The sequence below is a fragment of the Lagopus muta genome, chromosome 6 (genome assembly GCF_023343835.1).
Source record: "Lagopus muta isolate bLagMut1 chromosome 6, bLagMut1 primary, whole genome shotgun sequence".
NCBI classification, from domain to species: domain Eukaryota; kingdom Metazoa; phylum Chordata; class Aves; order Galliformes; family Phasianidae; genus Lagopus; species Lagopus muta.
Genome location: NC_064438.1, coordinates 14,085,417 through 14,108,229, shown reverse-complemented (window position 1 = coordinate 14,108,229; position 22,813 = coordinate 14,085,417). Strand labels below are relative to the sequence as shown.

Sequence of the window (22,813 nt, the reverse complement as noted above, 5' to 3'; positions counted from 1 at the left end):
AGCCCAGTTGGTGCTGGGTAGCTCAGATCAGTTTTTGCAATGTAAATTCCCTTTTTTTTTTCTTTTTTTCACTGTATGCTTTGTCTGCTCTTAAGTCACCTGGCTTTGGTAGATTTATACAAAATTCCTTCGTTCTCAAACCTCCTCAATAATTGCTCTGAGCTTGTGAATGAGATCAGCCCCCTCCAGATCAAGACCACTGTTCAGTTACAACTCTGCAACCATCATTACACTTTAGTGATGATGATGAGAGCGAGCCTTTCCTTCTCTCTGCTTCTCAGCTCCTTGGGGAGGGCAACACTCACCCCTTAGGAAGTGGAGTGACCTCACCAAGAAGATGAAACTTCCAATACAAACCTCATCTCACAGAATCAGAATGAATCATAGAATGGTCTGGTTTGAAAAGGACCACGATGATCATCTGGTTTCAAACTCCCTGCTATGTGCAGGGTCACCAACCATCAGATCAGGCTGCCCAGAGCCACATCCAGCCTGGCCTTGAATGTTGATGGGGCATCCATGACCTCCTTGGGCAACCAGTGTGTCATCACCCTCTGTGTGAATAACTTCCACCTAATATCTAACCTGAACTTCTCCCGTCTCAGTTTAAAACCATTCCCCCTGCTCACCATACAGTGAAAACAGAACACACCCAAGCTTTGCACTCCACTGGAGAGGTTGCCCAAGAAAACCCAACACCTTCAATGGGGAAGACCAAGAGTTGAAACCAAATGCCATCACTGTCCCTGTCCATGGCACTGCCAGGATGGAGAAGACCTGGGCCAGGACCAGTAGCGCAGAGAAGGCTGGTTGGTGGAGGATGGAGAGGCCTGGGAGGGATTTCTCACTGATGATACTGTTACATTCTTTCCAAATCCTGGGAGTAAACAGACGCTCCAAATTTAGAAAGAACAGGACTGGAAAATTTAAACATTCCTTGAAGAATTGGTACAAACGGAGAGGGGGCAGGGGGCCGAAGATGATCTCACATGTGCTCTCGAGCCAGATGAAAAGCTCATGACCAGAGCTCAGCAAGCGAGGGGCCAGTTTCAGGTCGGTGCGATACTGCAAAGATAAAGCTGAGGACTCTCCACCAGCATCCTACTCGCTCCATACTGGTCCCAGTGAAAAACTGGAACATCCCTAAGGAAGTCGAACGCCATCGCCTTTGAGGAACCGGAGCTCTGCTTTGTGTAATCATCATCTGGAGGAGCATCCCAAGCCCTCACCCACCGCTTTGCTGAGCTGTGGAGGAGGTCGGGGAGATCGGGCTTTGTTTGCTTTCATTCAGAGGAGCGTTGATGCTCAGCACCCAGACGTTCAGCACCACAGTGCTGGCTGGGCTCCAGCATGAGGGCTGCCATTGCCGGAGCCATCAGCAACCGATGGAGCCAGACTGCTGCCGCTTCATAAACAGATAATGGCTGCTAATAAAAACAAAGCGGGGGTTTGCAAAGGGGAAAAAAAAAAAAAAAAAAAAAAAAGAAAAAAGAAAAAGCAAAGAAAAAAAGCAAGGGTTTGTGCTGAAATAAACAAAGGTTAAAGAACAGTCAGGCTCCTGCAGGAATAGCAAAGCTGGGCTGAAGGGAGGGAGGGGGCATTACGTAATGCAGGAAAAATGTTGGCTCCATTCAGTTTTCCACCACTTCATGTGATGTCAGGAAAACCATATAAATCAACAGGCTTTCTGCTCCCACGGATGGAGGGCAGCAAGCAGCACTATTTATACTTACACAATTAAAAAAAAAAAGGGGGGGGGAGGTGGAGAAAGAAGAGATGATGATGATTTCCAAGACTGGGAATAATTGACTCAGATTCCTCCTTCTGAGCCCTGCTGGAATTGCTGCTCTGGGGCTGTTAACCCTTGAGAAGTCCCTGCCCTCACTCCTGCCACCTCAGTTCCTGGGGCCTCCACCAGCTGCTCTGAGGTAGATTGATTCAAACAGGATTGATGAACAACAAGGACCAAGTGAGATGTTTTGGGACACTGAAACAAATGAAAACTGACGAGCCTAAAGCCACCCACTTGGGACTCCTGTGTCCTGTCCCTGCTGTGGACAACGCAAGTTGGGGATCCCAAATGGCTTTGGGGCTGCTTAGGGCGGGCACACTGGTTTGGGGATGCCTAGGACCCAGTTGCTTGCACCTTTTAGCAAGTCTCTGGGTTTCTCCAAATTTCAGTGTGTGCCCACTGCCACAGATGGGATGGGGAGAAAGGGTAGCAGCAGGATGGCTTTGAGCAGGATGAAGTGCCTGGGCTGGGCTAAAGTCTCTTTATGCTCCCCCATTTCCTCAGACCAAGGAGTAGGGATGCCACATGGATGTGGGCAAGATCAGGATGGAACCCGATGCTTTAGTAGGATGCATACCTGACTACAAGGCAGGAGGGGCCCTACCTTGAGCCTGGCAAGGGGTCAGGCTCTGGCCTCACATACATCCCCTTCAGACCTCCCAGGCACTGCAGACCTGGGTCAAAAATATCCCGGCTGCTGCCCACATTACAGCAAGGAGGAAACTGTGTGTGTCAGAAAGCATGCCCAGCCTCCCTCTGGATGCTTTCAGCAGTGTTTTTGAGTCATGATTTCCATATAAAACTCAGCAGCCATGACCCAGTGTGCTACATTTCAGTTCCTTTTTTTTCTTTTTTTTCTTCTTTTCCATGCATTAACAGCCTGCATTCCCCATTAGCAGGCTCCAGGCCGTGCTGCTTGCCATCCTGAGGCACAGGGAGCAGCAGAGGCTTTGCCAAAACCTCAGCAATTACCAGTCGGGAATGCAGTTCTTTGAGGACTTCAGCAGGGGGAAGGCAGGGCGGAAGGGTAGGTCTGGGAAGCCTGTAAACGGGTTTTAATTGGGGGTCTTAAACTCCATCTCACACACCTAGTGCAGGCAGACACAAACCTGCATGGGGGTCTTTGGCGCCACATCCAGGGAGAACAGAGACAGCTGTCAAAACCAGGGGTGCTCACTTGCTTGCATGGGCTGGGTGTCAGTGAGTGACATCATCCTTACAAGGGACCAGAGCATGGCATTTTCTTAGGTCTGCAACAAAGGATCCTTCCTGACTTATCCCAGAGACAAGGCAGACTTCCTCCAGGACATGACCAAATCCGCATTCTCCATTTTGGCATTATGCACCAAGCTGTGCCCTGGGTAAACCATGAAAACCTTGGACATTGGCCTCAATATAGCTCCATGCTAACCATCTTTAGCATGATTCCGTAGCCTTTGCTTGCCTTTGAAATCCTCAAACTGTCAGACCTGGGTGTTTTATTCCTATTATTCCTCTGCTCTCCCCACCATAACTCTGGTTTAATGGCATTTACCCCAAGTATACAATCATAGAATGATTTGGGCTGGAAGTAGCCAGCCAGGCAGTTCCCCAGCCACTGGAATTAGAGGCAGCTTCAACTTTCCCTTCAGTATAACACTCTCATCACAGAGCATATGGCCACAACACCATAAATCCACAATAACCACATAAGCATCAAGTGAAATGGTAACACAGAGCCACACCAAGAGGACCATAATCCTACAGTGCAACAGCACCACCATCACCCATCATCATCATCACTTCTGCTGCCCTTGAGAGGTTCCGCTCCTACCTGTGAGGATGGAGACACTGTGGAAACAGCTGTCCAGCTTGCCCAGGAGAATGGAGAGGAAGCTGTCAGCAGCCAAGCCGGTCACATCCCGTGTGCTCTGGTCATAGACCACCACGTCCTGGTGCTCCTCTGCCTCCACCTGTGAGGAATAGCAAAAAACTGGCATTGGAGAAACTCAGGACTCAATTCTGCACATGGTGTTCTGTGGGGGGAGCACAACCACTATGGTTTGGGTACTGCACATCTGTGTCTGCCCCACAGAGGTAAATGAGTACTCCAACATCAACACCAGCCTGTCACTCCCCCCCATGCACAGGAAGCCTTTCTGGTGTGATGTCCCTCTGCACTCCCAGTGAAATGAGAGAACTGGAGCTGCTGCATCCCATTCAGGTGATCAGCAAAACCCTCCCCGTGCATATCTCTTCAGTAAGGATCAGAACCTTATTATGAGACTCCTTGAACTGGGCTGCACTCATAAACATTCCTCTCCTTTTGCTCTATCATTCGCTTGCCCTATCTCATTACCTTTGAGTTGCTATAGATAGTAACACAACCACAAACATTATGTTCAAAATATATTCCCCCAATCCCTAGGGCAAGTTTTCTGCAACACCCTGAGGTGTGCAGACATCTTCCCAAAGCAGATTCAGACCTCAAGCTGTAACGAAGCAGCAGCTGGGCAGCTTTGACATCCTATGCAGTTTCTCCTCTGCCCTGAAATGGGAGTTGCATCCCAATAAAACTGCAGTGCACATGGATTTTACAGAGTGTATCACTCATTGCAGGGCTGAGAACAGCCATTGGAAATCAGTGGGGCACCGGGAAGCCAATTTGGCCACGTGGGTCAGCAGGATGAAGGGAGGAAAGAAAAGGAAGTGGCAGGAGGAGAGAGAAGAGGAAAGGATGGAGAATTTTAAAATAAGACATTGAAAACTGTGCAAGGTGAGTAGAATCAGTGGCCACTTCTGGATGTGCCACTGACATTCTTCATGGCTTTCTTTGCCCTCCGCCACAGTATGCTGTCCTGAAAACCCAGCCTGAAGCACCACAAATGCATCTCCCCAAAAGTGAGGCAAGGAGGGGATTGGGCAGAGGCTCGCACCCCATCCAGGATGGCCACGGGGGGGCATCACGGGAGATAACAGCTCTGGCTGAGCAGAATTATCCCACAATAGGATTTAGTGTTCCCTCTGCACGGGGAGGCTTTGTTTTGGCCATTACTGCAGGGTTGCTGAGCAACGGCAGATATGTGTGACACGGTTTACATCTTATTAAAGTTATAAGGTTTCACTCGATGTAAATGCCAAACAAGCACTGGCCTTGCATGGCCTGCTGCAGAAACAAATATCCAGCATGGTGGGCAAGGGCTGTGGAAATGGGAAGGGGAGAAAGCCTGACTTGAAGAAAAACATGCATTGCGAAATGAAGGATTCATGACGCATCACACATGGAAGTGCTGGCATTTCCAGTCCCATGGCTCAGATAGAACAGGTATTTCACACAACCCTAGAATCATCTAGGTTGGAAAAGGCCTTCTAAATTATCGAGTCCAACCCTCACCAAGTCCAACTATCATTCAGCCAAACCATCATTGAGTTCAACTGTCATCACTGAGTCCAACCACCAACCATTTCCTACCACAGGTGCTATGGTCCCACCAAGTCACTCAGGTCTCTGTCCCCAAGCCTTGAAGGAGCATCACCTTTGGAGAACCCACTGGGCATTCCTGGGGAGCCCATTCCTCCCCCAGAGGTATCTCTCACGTGTATCTCCTTACTTTGTTCTGGGCACTGAATAGGTTCATACCTCCAAATGGCACTTATCTGCCATGCAGGACAGTCTGAGCCCTCCAGGTGATCTGGGCTAAGATAAGAGTGAGGCATTCTTATTATCCCAATTACTCCAGACATTTCAGTCACATACTGTTTCAAAACAGAGTGAATCACTCCACTGAAATAACACCACTTCCATAAACATAAAAAGCAGCCGGGCACAGGGTTCAGAAATAAGCCCTGGCTTTCCCTAGAGCAAAGCAGCTGCTTCCAGAGCTGGGCTCCTCCAGTAAATAAATACACATCCCCACAGCCCTCGTAGACTGCTGTCATGCCTCGAACCACTGCTACAGCCATTCCCAGAAACAGCTACGTTCTGGAAAGAGAGAACAGGTCAAGATGTGGGAAGACTTAAGATCAAGGAGATCTTAAAGGAGTGAACTTCTCAGCATTTCCCTTCAGAACTCAAAATGAACCCCAGACAACAAATTTCCCACACCCTCTTCCCCTGAAATGGCTCTGAGGAGCTGAATGGTTCCAGTTGGCATTGGGTTTGAAAACAAAACCAATGCAGGTAGAGCGTTTTTGTGCCAAGGAAGACTATTGTTGTAAAAATTAGAATTCCTTAGAATAAAATAAAAATATAAAAGTAATTCACTGGGAAATGGATAAGTGCTGCAGTTTCTTAGCCCAGACCGTGGGCCACAGGTCTGCTCCAGTCATGCAGTTCCTGGGGAAAATATGTGTGTACAATGGGAACACAGCACACGTCACGGCTCAGGGAGGGTTGGCTCAGATGCAACCCCGCTTCCAGGGCAGGTGATAGGCATATTGCAATGAAAGAACAAAGGAATATTGATTTTCCCCTTTTCTTCTTTCCCACCAAGCAGTTTTCCCAAGATTTGTGTTTGCTGTTACCCTCCAGACCAGAGCATCCCAAAGAGCTGTGAGCAGCACCCTCTGCCATACTGGATGGAAAACTGTGCTTCTCAACCGAGAGATGGGCAAACAGTGACTGATGCCCATCAGGGCTGAGATTTTTGGGGTTGCACAAGCAAGGAAGGAGCGTGTTGAGCTGGGCTTTCAGCAGCACCCCATCCTTTTGGGTACATGGCGGTGCTCCCAGCTGCCTTTGTCTTGGCAGCCCTGGCCGAGAACAGGAAACAGGAGGAGGGCGGGAGGCCCGTCAGGAGGAATAATGGGACCGGACAATTGCACCACTGATGTCACCCTTCCTGCCATCTGCTCCCAATGCTAGCCATGCCCCTATCCCTCGCTGTCCCCACCCGGATAGGGTTAGGTACCACATCCCCATGAAAGGATGGACAGCTGCATAAAGATGCAGGAGTGGGGAGGAGGTAGTTTTGCTCCTTCCATAGGGACACTGGCAACCCCAGGATGGCTGTGAAGATTGGGGACAATCCTTAGCAGAACAGAACCAGGACATGAGCCACTCGTATTGGTGCAGGAGCATCCTTTGGGAGACACTGCTGCCTGCTGCGGCATCTCTGCAGCTGCTGAACTGCAGCCTTGCAGGCAGAATGGCATCAGCTGATGTTAACTCTTCGTGCACCCCCTCCCCATCCTCCTCTAGCTCCCCCTCTACAAAGTTGCAGTGCTTTTGCTGCTGCCACTCCATGTGACAGCAGCCACTGCAGAGGTGACCCTCACCAGGAGGAGGGCAGCTGCATCACGCTGGCTCCCAGCTCATGAAAACTGATTATTCCTGCTTTATTCCCCCGGGGATTTGCAAACGGCTCAAGCCGTTCAGGAATCATTCTCTGCAATCCCCTCCAAAGCACCCAGCCCACAGCATCACTGAAGCAACTTGGAGCAAGGCTGCCCGCCCCCCCCCCCCCAAAGCCCCCCTTCCGACTCCTTGATCCTGGCAGGGTGATGTCACCAGCAGCCAATACGGACGGCGGTGGCTTTGCGGGGTGGCGAGGGGGGGGGACACGCCGCAGATGGCTCCAGCTGGGCCCAGCATTTGATTAATCGCCTGAATTACCCTCGCTTTGCCATAAAATTACAAGCAGGGAGGAGCTGGGGAATGTGAAAAGCAGGAGTACAGTGGTAGAGTAGTGGGCTGGCATGGGACAGCATCATTCCAAAATGAGGGGTGGGGATCCCCATGCCAAAGCTGCACTGCAGTGGGGATGTGCCAATTCAGGGATGCTGGGTGGAGGAGGTGAAGGGACTCTGAGGCACTGGGGTGTAAAGGAGACAAGGCGCCCTCCACTGTCTCGCTGATGGCAGCATCTCAGGGTGGGCAGGACCCTGCCTGGGCCACCACGGGGTCACCCAGCGCTATTTCGGCTGGCAGCCATGGCTCAGAGCCACCTCTATTATTTAACGGCTAGAGATAGAGAGAGGAGCCTGGGAGAGATAATATGCCATGACACCGGATAAGAGCTCCTGGCGTCACAAGGGAGGAGGATTACATGTCCCTGAATGGAGTTAGAGATGACAGAGGGGAGGGGAAGAGTTTTTAGCAAGGGATTAAGCTTACAGCTCCAGGAAGGATTTGGGGCTTGTTTGCCAGTACAGGGCAATTCCTGAGGCTGATGTACCTGTTAGACTGGCCTGGAGAGGGCATGTCACTGGAGTGGGGGCTATAAACAAGTCCTCCAGGAGAGCCCCGTGGCCATTGGTCTTCCAGCTCTCAGAAGGAAGGTAGTGTCAAAAAAGAGAGGGCAGTCAACAGGGTGCAGGATAGGGTGCAGGTTGCACAACATTGCCCCTGCAGGAAATGGCTTTGCAAGCATACATATCCCCAGCGGGGCAAAGAGGCATTCCCTATCCCCATATCCCCATACCTTCATCTTGGAGGTGGGCTGGATGAGCTCTGTGATAGAGACCTTGTCCTGCTGGAGCCTCCTCTTGACCAGTTTAGAGCAGCAGATGTTGACAGAGCTGAGGACATGCCAGGAGTTGTACTCCACAAAGGAGCGGCTATCGATGACCAGGGTGCCCTCCGCTCCGTTCCGCAGGAGGCTGGCCAGCTTCTTTGGATCCATCACTTTGCGTGGGAGTCTGTCTCCAGCCATAACGGGCCCGTCCGCTCTAGGGTGAGCGGGGCGGAAGGGCAGGGTGGGCTGCCAGCACCTTTCTCCCCACGGGGACGAGCAGTGAGGCGAGGTGTGAGCGGAGCAGCACTGTGCTGGGCTCCTCACACTGCTAGCGCCCAGGCTGCCTACTCATGGTGCTGAACCTGGGGAGAGAGGAGAGTAGAGACACACCGGTCAGGTGGCAGGACAGCATAGATGAGAATGACAGAATCATAGAATCATTAAGATTGGAAGAGAGCTCTGTGGTCACCGAGACCAACCACTGACCCATCCCCACCACGCTCACTGAATTACATCCCTCAGTGCCACATCCCCATGGTTCTGGAACACCTCCAGGGGCGGTGAACCCACCATCACCACTGGCATCCTAGTCCAGTGCCTCAACACTGAGAATTTTTTCCTAACATCCAACCTGAGCCTTCCCTGGCTTAACTTAAGGGTCATTCTCTCTCATCTCAAGAGTGCTTACTCTGGGCCTAGAGCTTGGCCTTCAAAAGAGTGGGACAGGGAGATAGCCACACTTTCTAGGAAAGCTTTTTTTTGTGGCTTTTTGGTACTTGACTTGTGCAGGCTTTAAAAGTGGCTTCACGCACAATGGGAGTTAGGAGGCTCCATCTTAGCAGCCGAGGAGGGCTGAACTTGCTCCAAGAGCAGCTCATGGGTCAACAAGTACGATCCGTTCAGGGAGTCTTCTTAGGTTTTAATGGCACACGTCATTGCAGGTCTGTTTTAATGGCATTAAGTTTTAATGCTGCCACAGCCATTCAGAAAATAAACAGGGCTATTACCAGGCTCTTCTTGTTTCTTCCAGAAAGCATTTTAGACAGAACCCACAAGCCCTTGCATGGAGGCTTTAATGCATCTGAATTAAGAAGACTACGACTACCGCACCTGAAAAGGCCAGTGTAAAGATTTTCATTGACTTCTGCAGGGACAGGATTTAGTCTATGGACTACAGGAGTCACCCTACTCAGAGCAAGCAACAGTTCTCAGGAGCTCCCCACATCACAATCCCTTGTGATGCAAGAGCACCCAGGAAAAGTTGCTCAGGCAGGACACAGAACAGATTGCCCACAGAGGTGGTGGATGCCTCAGCTGAAGACACATTCAGGCAGGACAGGGCTCTGAGCACTTGATCTAGTGTAGGTGTCTCTGTTCATTGCAGGGGAAATGGACCAGATGGCCTTTAGTGGTTCCTTCCAACTCTGAACTAGGAACCTCTGCTACCTATCACCAAACCTTGAAGATGCAGCCAGCTTGCAGGAAAAGGATGTACAGCTGCAGAACGTGAGGATATTTCAGCATCTACAGCTCTCCAACCTCAGCATTAGCAGCCCTCCTATTTCCCCAGGCTGTCAGACCTGCTATTCAAAGCAGGGGGTAGATATCCCTGCACACATACATGCTGCTAACACGTTTGTTCAACTTAGAGAGAAAAAAGAAAAATCCCCTAAAAGCTGCAATAGTGGTGGCCCCTTCTGGCACAAAGCATTTTGCAGCCCCTTGGCATTATGGCATCGCTGTCCCTGGCCCCACAGCAGGCGGCTCACAGTTCCCCCTCCCCACAGCACTCCTCCAGGGGGGCTTAAAAATTGAAACAGTTCTAATTAGGGGGTGTGAGAGGGAGCGAGGCTGGCCCCTGCTGGGATATGACACACCTCATTACGTTGCTGCCGCCTTGCCAGAAGACCCCCTGCTGTACCTTGGCTATAGAGCCAGGGCACTCAGAAAGGATGCAAATTAGCCAGCTTTTCCCCCCCCACCCCCCCTCACCCTTTGTCTTTCTTTCACACCCCACTCCCCAAATTGCTTTCTGCTTCCCTTCCCCATCAGGACAGCAGGCTGCGAATTCTTGGCTCCTCCAATTACATCCAAGAAATAAAAGGGAGCAGAGGAAGGTGACAGACAAAAAAGGATGGGGATAATGCTGAGGCAGAGGGATAAGAAAAAAGGTTGAAGAGAAAGGATTGATCCAATGGACTGGACATGTTGTACTGTATCTCTAGGGATAACAGAGTATCCACTCCTCAGATAACGAACAAGGGTGAACTATGGGGGGTCTGGGAAGAACAGAAGATTCCTGATCTCCTTTGCTCAGAGAGAGGCTTCCCATGTAGGAAGTGTTGACAGATGACCAAGAGCTTGGGTGGATGAAATCAGAAGACACAAGGGGAGTTTTCCCTCTGCACTAACAGCCATCCTCCTGCAGAACAACCAAACACACATCTGTCTGCACCAGCACTGCCAGTCGGACCCGGTGGCAGATAGAGGTGACACAAGTGAGCCAGGTCCTGTGCCCAGTTCCACATGGGAGAGGTGGAAAGAGGCAGTGCAAGGTAGTCCCATTCCGTTCTTCTCCCCTGAAGCCTTGCCCAGGGAGGGAAATACAAACTGAGCATGGTCTTAAGCATGCATAACCTCACTGGTAGACTGAACGCTCAGGAGGAGCTGGGTCCCTCTGAACTTGCATAGTGCCTTTCTCTTGGACAACCGAAGTGCAAATGCCAAGGAAAAGCGAAGGAACACAGACATGGAGGAGCACTGCTGAAGTAAGAGACCTGCTCCTTCACCACACTGACTAGAGACCAGCCTCCAACACAAGAGGTAAAGGTTAACCTGAGGCCTAAGTTAGGGTTTCAGAAACCCTAGCTGCATCCCTCTCTTATCAGTTTATTAAAGCCATCTTAATCTTCTCGAGTGTTCCTGAAGAATATTACCATAATCCTTTAATCCCACCTCTCCCTGGAGTGCCTGTAATGAGGAGATGGACACACGGTTTAGCTGAAGAGGGATGGCAAAGCAGGAGGGGCCATGCTGCAGCTGAGGGATGGAAAGCTGAGCAGAGGACTTAATGCATAGGCATTAAGACACCTGCTTGCTGGGAGTCTTCCTGCCTGTGACCTTCTTCTGGTCAGCCAGAAGAAAACCCCAAACACACCCTGACCCAAGTCTGCCCCTGTGGCAGGAAGGACCATGGGAATGCACTCCTGTACTGGCTCAACAGTTGCCAAGGTGGGAGCCACTTCCTCAATTTCTCATCTTGCACAAGGCCCCAGCAGAAATACGTGGCTACAGGAAGGGCACAGCTCTAGTTTCTCTTGGAGATGTTAACAGGAAGGCCAGCATGTCCTTGCAGCAATCATAAACTTCACTAACTAGCATATCCACCTGTGGCTGTGTTCTGAAGATCCCTACCTTCCCTCCACCCACGACCCAGATCAGCAGTTGCTCCCCTTGCTGCCTTGGGCAGGCCAGCTTCTTATTCCTCTGAGCTTTCTTTTTCTCCAGCTCCTGTTCCAATTCTTTCTACCATTGTTTCCCATTTCCACTCAAAATAAATTCAAACAGAAGAGATTAATATGCAGAGGAAAAGGAGGAATACTACCAGTAAAAAAAAAAGCCTCCAAGTCTGCAAAGAGCACAGAACAAAGGACCTCAGGTGCACTGCTACTCATCAGCTGCAAAAGATTTCTGGAGATCTGTGCTGAACTTCCAAAATCTGCTTCTAGCAAAGGCAGTGAATTCACGAAATGAAGCTGAAGACCAGAAACAGGGTATGACTGGCTGCTGGCAAAGAGCATGGAGGTGCCATGAACTGCCTCATGAGGTAGGCTGCACACAGATGATGCTGAAAGAAGGGTCAAACCTGGCCACAGATGTGCTGGAAGAAGCACCCAGACGTGCCTGAGCACAGAGCTAAGGAAAAAATTATATCCCAGGGACTGGCAGCTCTGATCCCGTCAGAGAAGCTGTAGGTTTAAGGCCAGGTTGGATGGAGTTTTGGGCAACCTGGTCTAGTGGGAGATGTCCCAGCCCACAGCAGGGGGTTGTAACTAAATGATCTTCTGGATTACTTCCAATCCAAACCCTTCTCAAAAGCATTTCTATCACATAAGTGAGCTTGGGGATCCATGAGCATGCCCACAGGGCTGCCACCACAGAGAAATGCCTGCTCACCAACCCAGAGTAACCCCTGAGAGCAGCCGTTCCTGAAGAACTTCCACCAGTCCCAGGCTTACCACCCAGGACACTGGCAGAACCCTGCTGATTTCCAGTCTCCAGACACAGATCAAGATGTAAAAGGTGGCAGTTTTGCTAAGCTCTCCGCCCTTCCTCCTTCCACATACCTTCTTTTCTTTCAAGTGCTTTGGCACTTAGCAAACTCCCCTCGGCAGGCTCCTGCTGTTTGAGGGATTCCTAAAACACGGCCCTATTACTAATTATTATTATTTTGCGGCAGCAATCGGGGACGTGGGGCTCATTAACAAGTTAGCACCTCTGGTTTCCCTGGAAACTCGCAGCTGCCAGGCAACGGCTGCGTCTCTGGCCCGAGGCAATGCTACCGCAGTGCCTTCAGCTCACATCCTGCAGGATGCTCGAGTCGCTGCCTCCAGCCCAGCCACCGGCACGGGGCAAGATGGGCCATCATGAAGCTCCAGGATGTCTCTCCTTGCTCCATCCCATCTGCTTTGCAGCTCAGCCCATCCACTGATCCTCTCCTGCTTCTCCCAGCATTGTGAACGGCATTGCATCTCCTGGTGAGAGATGAAAGCCTTCATCTGCGGAGGGGAATTTGGAGCATGAATAATCCCCTGTGGTGGCTCTGGGACAAAGCCATAGGTGCCTGCAGTAGCCATACTGGAAGTGCTGCCAATCACTTAGCAGTTGCTCTATATCCCTTTAAAATAGAGCACAAAGGATTTCTCTGCTTAGATGGAAAGAAAAATACACATTTCTGTCTACCCCTCCTTAAAATGAGGTTAAAACCCATTACTAACCATACTCACTACTAAGCTATAAAGGCTACTTTTCTGCCTTTCCCTGATGAAGCTGAAGGATGAGAAGAGACATTTTGTGTTTCCCGAGAGGTGAAGATAAGGCAGCATCACTGTGCTGTCCCTCTGCAACCACCGCTCTGTTCTCACCCTCCAGGACTCACAGAGGCTTTCCCAAGACAGAGAAGCCTCACACAGCCCCATTGATGCTCACCTCACTTCCCCATTCACCACTTCCCACGAGTGGTAAGCGCCTTCTTTCCAAGGCAAGAGCCCTCTCCATGCAGACAGGGCTTTGGGAAGAGGCAGCCTCCATCACCAGAGGATGGTGGAGGGAGGCATCATCACTGGAGGATGATGCTGAGAAGAAGGAGCTTGCATTCCAGCTGTGCCCACCATGAGTGGTCCAGAACATGGCTTGTGCCAGCAATGCTTGGTGGGTTGTAGCTGCAAATGCAATCACCTCCCAGCCTGCCCACATCAGTGTATAATGGTCGTGATCTGGTTCCTTCCAAAATTATTTCTGGAGTACGGCAAGGCAGGGAAAGCCAACAGGGAAAAATAGCAGGCTATACTGCTGTAGTCTAGATGACAATGCCACTATCTCCTCTTCTTAGACTTGTACTTTTAAGATGATTTATATGGCTTTCCCCTGTAGTATAAACACAGGCTTTCCTTTAAAGCCTACAAAACACAAGACCAAAGGTTATCCATGACCAGTCAGCCATTTAATCTCTGCCTTTGCCCATGCTGCAGATGGAGCTCCCATGCATGCTGCTTTCTAATACCAAAGCTATTTCATTTCCATCCTTCTCCTGTCAAGCTGAGAGACAGCCAGGTTCAAGTCTTGGAGCTGAAAGCATCTTCTCCTTTGAGCAGCCTGGCACATACCACAATAAGGTGTAGAGGACATAGAATCATTGAAGTTGGAATGAGTGCTAAGATCATCCAGTTCAACCATCAGCCATGCCTGTGACCTCTCTAGACCATTTTCCTCAGTGTCACATCTATCTTTGCTTGAACACCTCTCAGGACAGTGACTCCACCACCTCCCTGAAAAGCCTAATCAATACCTCACTGCTCTTTCTGGGAAGAAGTTTTTCCAAATATCCAACCTGAATATTCTCTGGAGCAACTTGAAGCTATTAGCTCTTGTCCTACATGATGCGTAGAAGAAGCAGACCCAGTTCCAAGATGCTTCCCTGCTTCTCACTGTCTGATATCTCCACCTTTGCTGCATTTCCACTGGACAAGCCTAAAGACCATCCCATGGGCTCATCTTGGGATCTCCAACATTTCATCTGCCTTTTTGCTGTAAGCCCAGACAGGGGCAGACCAGAAAGGTATGCAGTTAGATACTTCAGCAGGGCTGGTCCTGATCTCTTGTCTTAAGACACCAAATACCATAAATACCTGCTGGGTGCAATTTTTGTCTCCTGGAAAAGGGTGTCCAGGACCTGCAGACTATTTTCCCATGATACCTACATGCTAAGGAAAAGAAAGCACTGGGCTGTGCTGTGGTACTTTGAGGTAGATAAAAGCACCCCCATTTCACTTCATAAGGACAGTGACAGATGAAATAAATCTGAGACAGCCATGGGTGAGGTAAAAGGTGGAAGCATAGAAGGTGAAGCAAGCACCCAGCAAACCTGCTGGCATCTGCCCTGTGCCACATGTCCCTGTACAGAAACGGCCACCAGGGCTTCCAGACTCACTGAAGACCAATAACAGGATTTTCTTTCTTCTGGCATCTTTTACACAGTTTCTGATCTCAACCAGTGTAAGCTGAGGTACAGATGTATGTTCTATCACAGTTTTCCAGCCTGTGTAGGCTAATGCCCAGTGATGCCACCCTAAGCTCATCAAAACTCAGGCTCTTCTTAGGAGACCCAGAATTCAACTCAAATGAAAGGGAGCTGATTTTCCATGGAAAGACATATTTGTCAAGGTTGTTTCTTGCACTTTTCAAGGCTTTTTGAACCTGGTTCAAGGCTTGTTAACCTTCCTTCATGCACACAATAGCTAAATTGCACACAGACTTGGGATGAATGTCAGCCAGGGCTCTACCTCTTTTCTCAGCTACAATAAGAAAGCACCAACAATGAGTTTCAAAGGATTTTCTTTATCTAGGAAAAGCACATAAGACAGGCAAAGCCCACACTAGCATATTTACCCTACTCTCTCCTTCTCTCCTCCCTAATATGATTCATTGCCAGGTGGATTCATCAGGTCAGTCTTGAGGTGACTTGAGGGGGGGAGGATCAAAGCATTTGCCAGCTCTTCCTCTATCCATACAATGAATCATAGACTCACTCAGGCTGGAAAAGACAACTAAGATCATCTAGTCCAACCACCAGCCCATCCCCACCATGCCCATTGATCTGTCCCTCAGTGCCACATCTATCCTTTTCTTGAACACTTCCAAGTATGGTGACTCCACCGCCTCCCTGGGCAGCCTGTTCCAAATGTGAGTGATATACCATGACATACACAGAGCTTCGACATCCTCTAGCCAGCTTCCACAACAAGAGGTCTAACTCATCACTGGTGTTGACCATTAAGCATCCACAAACGCACCAAGCCGTGCTCCTTTAGTGTTGCAGGCCAAGCAGCTAAATGGCATCAGATCAGGTCTCCTCACCTTTCTTCCAGCCCTGGGAGACTACACGAGAGCTCACACTTATCTCTGGATCTGTTACTGCTGAATGAACCCTGCTCAGGTGCCAGACAAAGAGGCAGCCAAGCTCAAAGCAGAGGAGATTGCGAGGATGACAAAGAATTACAGGCATCAGCATTCAGCAGGCAAGCAGAGAATTCACCGATCTATTTTTAATGGTAAAAAGCAATTGCTTTACATGAGGATGTGTCTAGGGAGGCTTTGCCCAGTCAGAGATTTGCGATTCCCCCCCACACACACACCCCCTCCCAGCAGTCAGCTCCATCCAGTATGCAAAGGCAGTTAGTCCCCCTGACACCCCACAGAACAATTCCAAGCATCACATCTTGTCCCACAGGATCATCTTCCCAGCACTCCTCCAGGGACAGCAGCAGGAGCTGTCAGCACCAAAGCCCTCTCCATTTTTACAACAGCCAGGGAAAATCATAATGGCAGGCAGGTATGGAAGAGTCACAGTGTAATATAGGTTGGAAGGAAAGGGACCTCAGCAACTCACCTGGCCAACCACTCCCCCAACACAGGGCCAGCTCCAACAACAGATCAGGTTGCCTTGTCCTGGTCGCCAAAAGACCCATTCCCAGTTGTCAGCAGGCTCAGAAATGGGGCTTCCCAGAACTCACCCCTCTGTCAACTGCAAGAGTGCATCCCAAGACCCTCAAGAGAAAAGCCTGAACACAAGGTCTCTGCCCCAAGAAACCTGAAGGTTTGATTGAAAATAAATAAATAAATAAGGTACAACAAAGGCAGACAAGTCATGCACACGCTTCGGGTTGGACTTTCCATGCACAACAAACAAGGAAATAGGCGTAAGAAGAATGGGAAGAAAAGATGGAATCAAGGAAAGGTCTCTAACCCCAGATCAAATCGCATTGCTTATTTCACCTTTGTACAGTGCAGACTGGAATCTCCTCCAATCCCAATTGCACCTATCTTCAGGAGCATCAGACACCACACTTCACTTTTGAAAACTGGACGTCCTGAGCAGCACTATAACACACAGAAGCTGTACGCAAAGCAAAGGACCACCTGCTGCACACCTGTCCAGGCTCCCTGGTCTAGTAGGCTCTCAGAGGATGAATCAAATAGCACACCTATGGAGCAGGGCCCCAGTACAGCTCTGCTTTACCCTACAATAGGGGCTTCTCCTCTTTCTGTTCAAAACAGAAAGGTTTGAGAACAAAAGGAGCCTCACTGATGGCACTGACCCAAGGGTTGGGGTAGGAAGCCTACGATCGGTTCTTGGAAGAGATAAGAGCTCGTTTGCTTTTCCATGACTTCATTGATAAAGAGGAGATGGAGTCACCGAGGTGCTCACGTGTGACCAGAGCTCAATTCATAGAACCATAAAATCATTAAGGTTATTAAAAAAAAAAAAAAAAATCTGAGATCATCAAATCCAGCCACTGAGCCATCACCACCATGCCCACTGAGCCACATCCCTAAGTGCCACATCTCCCTCAGCAGGGCACTGAGCATCATTCCCAAGGGACGTGACACAGCCGCATGCTACATTCTGCCCCACCGCCATCAGAAGGGAAGGCAAAGCCAGCAGCTCACAGCCAGGCACAGCACACATGCTACCATCACACCATGAGCTCTGCCCGACTTTAAGGACAGCCTGTGACACCATTTTTGCAGCCTTTGCACTCCCTCGCTGTGCTCTAACCTTGCTTGCAACGCATGCGCAGGTTTCTGCAAGCAAGCTTGAGAAAATTGCAAGCACTCATTTAGCTCCTTATCTGATGAGTGATCCCAGGCCACTCGCCTCCCTTCCCCACGCCTGTATGTAATCTCATCAGGTGCCTCCTTTCCCACCCTGCACTAGGCAGGACAGGTGTACCTGCAGAGGAGAAATTGAAAGCTTGAAAAACAGGTTTTAAAACCCAGAGGGCATCGAGATGCAGAGGAGCACTCGCAAGTGTTCCCCGTGGGATGACGGCATCGCAGGGCTGCGGAGCACCTCTGCAGAGCAGTGTGGAGAAGAGTGGGGTGAGAGCAGGAACCCCTCCGCTCTGAGGGTTCTACAGGCAGTTCTCCTAAACTCTGCCACAGAACCCAGAGCGGAGGGCAGAACCACCTACATGTCCCAGCTCAGCTTTCCTGCTGTCCTCCCAGGAGCCAGCACCTGCATGCTGCTTTCTTTATCACCATGCTCCCCAGCAGATTTGCTTTGCTGGGTTGTTTCAGGATGACGGCAGTGTCCTACAAACTCAGATCATAAATCAAGGCTGCCAAATATGGAACACCTCCTTTTCCTGCTCCCATCCCAGATACCGTGAATGCGCTCTGCACCTGAGTGCAGCCAAGGCTGCAGATCACAGCTCTAATCACACTGCATAGCAAGGACCAACCTCTGATCCCACGAGCAGGCACACCTAAGGGCAGCAGAGCCACACAGAAGGGGAAGGCACCTTTAACACATCTCATTTTGATTATGTAGATTAATGCAGCCAGAGCAGGGAAAGGGGTAGGGATAAAGTAGGTGCTGCAAGAAGCCATTTTCAGAACCCCACTGAGCCGCAGCCTCCTTCAGGATGGTTCTTTGGGAGGTGTTTGCAGGGCCAAACCACTGCAGGATGCATGCTCTGAGGAGCTGTACCCAGTGCTCTGGGGGGGTTCTGACAATAATAATTGTACTGTCTTGGATTTTAGGCAGCAACCTCTCCAAACACAGCACCTCGGTGGCTTCCTTGGCAAGGTGCCCAGCCCCAGCAAAACCACCCAGCACACAAACATGGTATCTACCATATCTCCATGCAGTCAGCACTCCTACAGGGCTCGGCCACCTTGCAATGCTAGTACCAGGTCCCCCCAGTCCCTTATCTGCATTAAGGAAAGGGCAACAACCCATGGGGGTTCAAAGCCTGTTGGGGCAAAGCACGGCTGCACGCATCAGAACTGGCAAGAATACATCTGCAGGGACCTTGGAGGTATCTTAGCAAGAAGCCCTAAATGCAGCCAGCTATAGGTATGAGAGTTTTCTTGGCACAGAGCTCATTTTGCTTTGGGAATCATCACAAGCAAACACAAAGGCAATCCGGGAACCGGCCCCGAACCCAACCAACCTCTTCTGCAGAGCCCTGCGCAGCGCCGCCGAGCCCAAACCCACGAGCACTGCACACCCGGACCTTCCAACACAAAGCTGCAACCGTGCCCGAGCCCTGCGCAGCACAGCTCGGGTGTAGACAATGCGGTGAGCATCGCGCAGGGCTCCTGGAGCTGCCCACAAGGTTACCTCGGCCCCGGGCTGCGGGCAAAGCGCTCAGCATCTCCCTGAGGTTGCCAATGGCTGCTAGAAGGAGTCCATGCCTTTATGCTCCAAATCACGGCGGGTCACTCGTGCCCGGGGCAGGGCTGGGCTCCCCGCCTAGGAACCACGGGTGGCACCGCAATACGGTGCCTAGAAAACCCAAACGTCCGCAAGGAACCCGCACCGCGGCGCGTCCTCCCCGTAACAACCCACACCTCACCGACCTGCGCGGAGCTTCCCGATGTGAGCCGAGGCACTGACATCAGCTTTTGCTGTTGCTCAGGAATTTAATTTTGGGGGAGGAGAAAGGGGTGTGCGTGTGCGGGGTGGGGGGGCAGAGCAGGAAGGAGAAGGAACTTATTTATCAATAAGGGAAATCATCGCCGCGCTCGGGAAAACCGACCGGCGTTCCGCACGCAGAGGCTCGTCCGAGAACGGGGGAGACGACGGCAGGTCGGCGCGTACAGGGGGGGACGGAGGGGACAAACTGAGCGGGGCGCACAACGCGCTCACCGCCCGCAGCGCCTCCGGAGCTCGCGGCAGCGCAGCGCCGTACGGACCGCGCAGCCCAACGCGGCTCCTCTCGCAGCCGGGTGCGCAACGACGGCATCGGAAAACCACAGCGCTGTCACCACGGCTCCCGTACCCCCCTTGGCCCCGCACCGCGCAACCCCGAGGTACCTCCCCGCACCGCGGCAGGGGATGCTCCGCTCCCACCTGCGCCCACCCACCCTCCCGCAAGTGTTTTTTTATTAACGCTTGCTTCGAAACGATCCCACCCGCACTTTAAACCCCAAAGCCCTACGGATAATAAAGCAAGGTGCGGGTATTTCCAACAGGACAGAGCCTCCCCAAGCCCTTCCGCGGCTCCATTCCGCACACGCGGCCGCACCGCGCCCCCTCTCCCTGCAAGGCAATCCCCTCCCGGCCCGTTCCGGCTCGGCTCACACTGACCCGGTGCGGCGGGCGCGGACGGCCGCGCCTCTCCGCAGGGCCCGCATGCCGCGCAGCGGCCGAGCTCCGCGCTGCTCCGCGCTGCTCCGCGAGCCGGGAATGCGCCGGCGATGAGGTCATACCTCGGGGGGGGGGGAAGAGGAAGGGGGGGGAAGGAGAAGAAGGAGGGGGGGGGGGGAGAGGGATTTAAAAAAAAAAAAAAAAAAAAAAAAAAAGACAGCGTTGACGTCACCCGCAGCCAATCAGCGCGGGAGGCGCAGAGCAGGGTGACGTCACCCCGCGGGCGCGGAGCGGCGCGGAGCCGCGGCTCGGGCAGAGGGCGCTGCTGCCCGCGGGGCTCGGCGAGTCACGTGACCCACCTGGCCCACCTGGCGCGCCCCGCTGCGCGGTTCTGTCCTTGCGGCGGCTCCGGCTTTAGCGGCCGATTAGGGCTTAGGAGCTTTAGGCTTTTGTTGGCGCTTATGAAATCGAGGGAGCCGACCTCTCCGCCGCCCGTGCGGATGCCGAATGTTCGGAATTAGCTCTCTTCTCTCCGGGTGCGCGGGGTCTCGGAGATCACCGAGGCTGGTTTGTTAGCCCTGAGCCTCGGTTCTCCTGCTGCAAGAATCAGTGCGAAGCGGATGGGTGCGGAAACCCCTGCACACCGGGGTCGCTCCGCCGTGCTAGAAGGGAAGGCATTTCGGCAGCTTCTCTCCAAACCCGGCTCTGGCACACCGCCGTCCCGGCCCGGGGTCAGATCCGACCCGCAAAGCATCTCCATGGCGGCAAACGGGAGGAGAGGAGGGGAGGTGGACAGAAAGGCTCAGTGTCCCGTACGGCCCCAGGGGCCCGGCAGCACCCGATGTTAGCGGGGGAGGCGATGGGGGAAGGCCGGGATGGTGCCGCGGTGGCAGAACAAAGCAGCGCCGCGCTGCCGGGCACCAGATGTGCGGCCGTTGTCATTGCCGGGACCGGGTCCCCCCCACTGTGTGCCGAGCAGCGATGCTGTGGCCGCTTGCTCCTTGCTGGAGGAAGGTGCTCTGCTTTGGATAAAAACCTCTTGAGGGACAATTTGCCCCATTTGCCTCATTTTGGTTTGGATGGTTGTTTTTGTTTTTTTTTTTTCTTTTTTTCCCCCTCTTTTTCTCATATTCCAGCACACCTGAAGATTGGTTGCATCCTAGCAATATGTTTTGAATGCAAAGTATGCTTGCACACATCATAATTTTTGCTCAAACGTTTTCCAAGACCCATAATTGCCATCTCAAGCCAAGCGCAAAACTCAAACTAAGCAGATTTCTGCCAAAGCAATGAGTCCAACAAGAGGCTTTTCCTCCGACCCACTGTTGTTCTAAACACCCAAAGAACTGCTTTCAGCATCAACCTGTGCTCAGCTGCTGGAGGCAGACTGTGCTGTGGGGAGTGTGAGGCTGGAGATATGCACAGTGCCATTTATTGGCTGCGTGCTGCAGCCATAGCTCTGCAGCTCTGCCTGAGGAATAAAGGGGAAAAAGCAGCAAAACGCATGCTGAATAAAATCCCTCTGCACGGAGCATGAGTCAAAGTCAGGGGATGGGAGGAGCAGGACCTTTGTACTGGGCACGGAGCAATCATGCTGCAGGATGCTGGAGGCTCTGTGAGGACAGCTCTGCACGGGGCTGAGGGCTCTCAGCACTGGACTCTTTCTTCCTACCCCGTGCAGAGTTTTGTTCAGCTGCTCATCAGTTGCTAGGGTTTTTTTTTGTTTTGTTTTCTATGCTGCTGAAATCGGTTTCAGTGATGAGAGCATCTGCTGCCATCTGTGCCTCCCACCCTTCCCGCATGGTGAGCTGGGCACTGTGGGGCCCGCTGTGCAGCATCCATCCTGCCTGGAGCAGCAGGCAGACCCACCAGCACCCCGCTGCTCCCCTGCATCTGCAGGACTCCAGCTGCACCCTAACCCTGAACTGAGACCTGATGGCACTGAGCAAAGGGGCAGCTCCAGCTCACAAAGCCCAGTGGAGCAGCACTGGAGGGAACACACAGGGATTTTGGGTGTTGGGGCTCCAGCACTGCCTCGTGCAAAATAGGGGCTGCTCGCTCACCCTGTGGGAAGCTGAGAATGCTGGAGCCGGGCTGAATGTCATTACCCAAACTGGGTGCCAGCTCTGCTCTCCCTTCTGCCCTATTTCTTGCAGTCAACTCATTGACGTAGAAGAGCCACGGGGTCACGGTTGCTGCTGGGAGGAAATCCAAACCAGTTCAACCCAGCTGGGATTTGCCTGCAAACTGGCTTGGCAGCCTCTATGCGGAGGTGGCAGCGCTGAGCCTCGGGCTTGCATAAGTGTGTGGCATATGCTTACACACGAGGGCACCCTTCTTCCTGTGAGGTCCCATAGAGAGACTTCAGGAGACTGCCCAGAGCCACCTCTTGGTCTCCTGATGTGCTGCTGGGGAGTGCAGTGAAATCATCACGTGACGATGTAACCATCCTTCCTTCCTGAATTCAAAAGGCTTCTCAGGCATCTGACGGTTCCTCTCTCCCACCCCTCTGTTCAGTTGTTGCTTTTGCTGCTGAATGCAACAGAGGCTGCATCTTCACAGCCAAGAAAAGGTGTGAGCTGGAGTGAGCCCAGCAGAGCTGCGAGCGGCAGAAGTGAAAAGGCAGAGCAGCAGCACCAAATCTTTCCTTCTGCCGTGCTGATGGCAGCCTTGGCAAGCTCTCCCTCTCCAGAATGTTCCCACACCACTGAA

The 22,813-nt window shown here is 51.9% G+C and overlaps 1 protein-coding gene across 5 annotated transcripts in view; it reads right to left on the bottom strand.

Annotated features, from left to right (window-relative positions):
• Positions 1-20,211, bottom strand: part of DUSP8 (dual specificity phosphatase 8) — a 33,704-nt gene extending 13,493 nt beyond the window's left edge. Inside the window, exons 1-4 of one of the 5 annotated variants that reach the window (XM_048948875.1) lie at positions 20,102-20,188; positions 16,394-17,737; positions 8,194-8,588; positions 3,606-3,744 (exon numbers count right to left, since the gene is read on the bottom strand). In XM_048948875.1, coding sequence (XP_048804832.1) covers positions 3,606-3,744; positions 8,194-8,424 — 370 coding nt within the window. In that variant the 5' untranslated portion in view covers positions 8,425-8,588; positions 16,394-17,737; positions 20,102-20,188. Of the gene's footprint in view, positions 1-3,605; positions 3,745-8,193; positions 8,589-16,393; positions 17,738-19,132; positions 19,347-19,371; positions 19,439-20,101 lie in introns of those variants that run through there. The other 4 variants (XM_048948877.1, XM_048948876.1, XM_048948878.1 and 1 more) reach the window with 4 other exon arrangements.
• Positions 20,212-22,813: the final 2,602 nt, after the last annotated feature.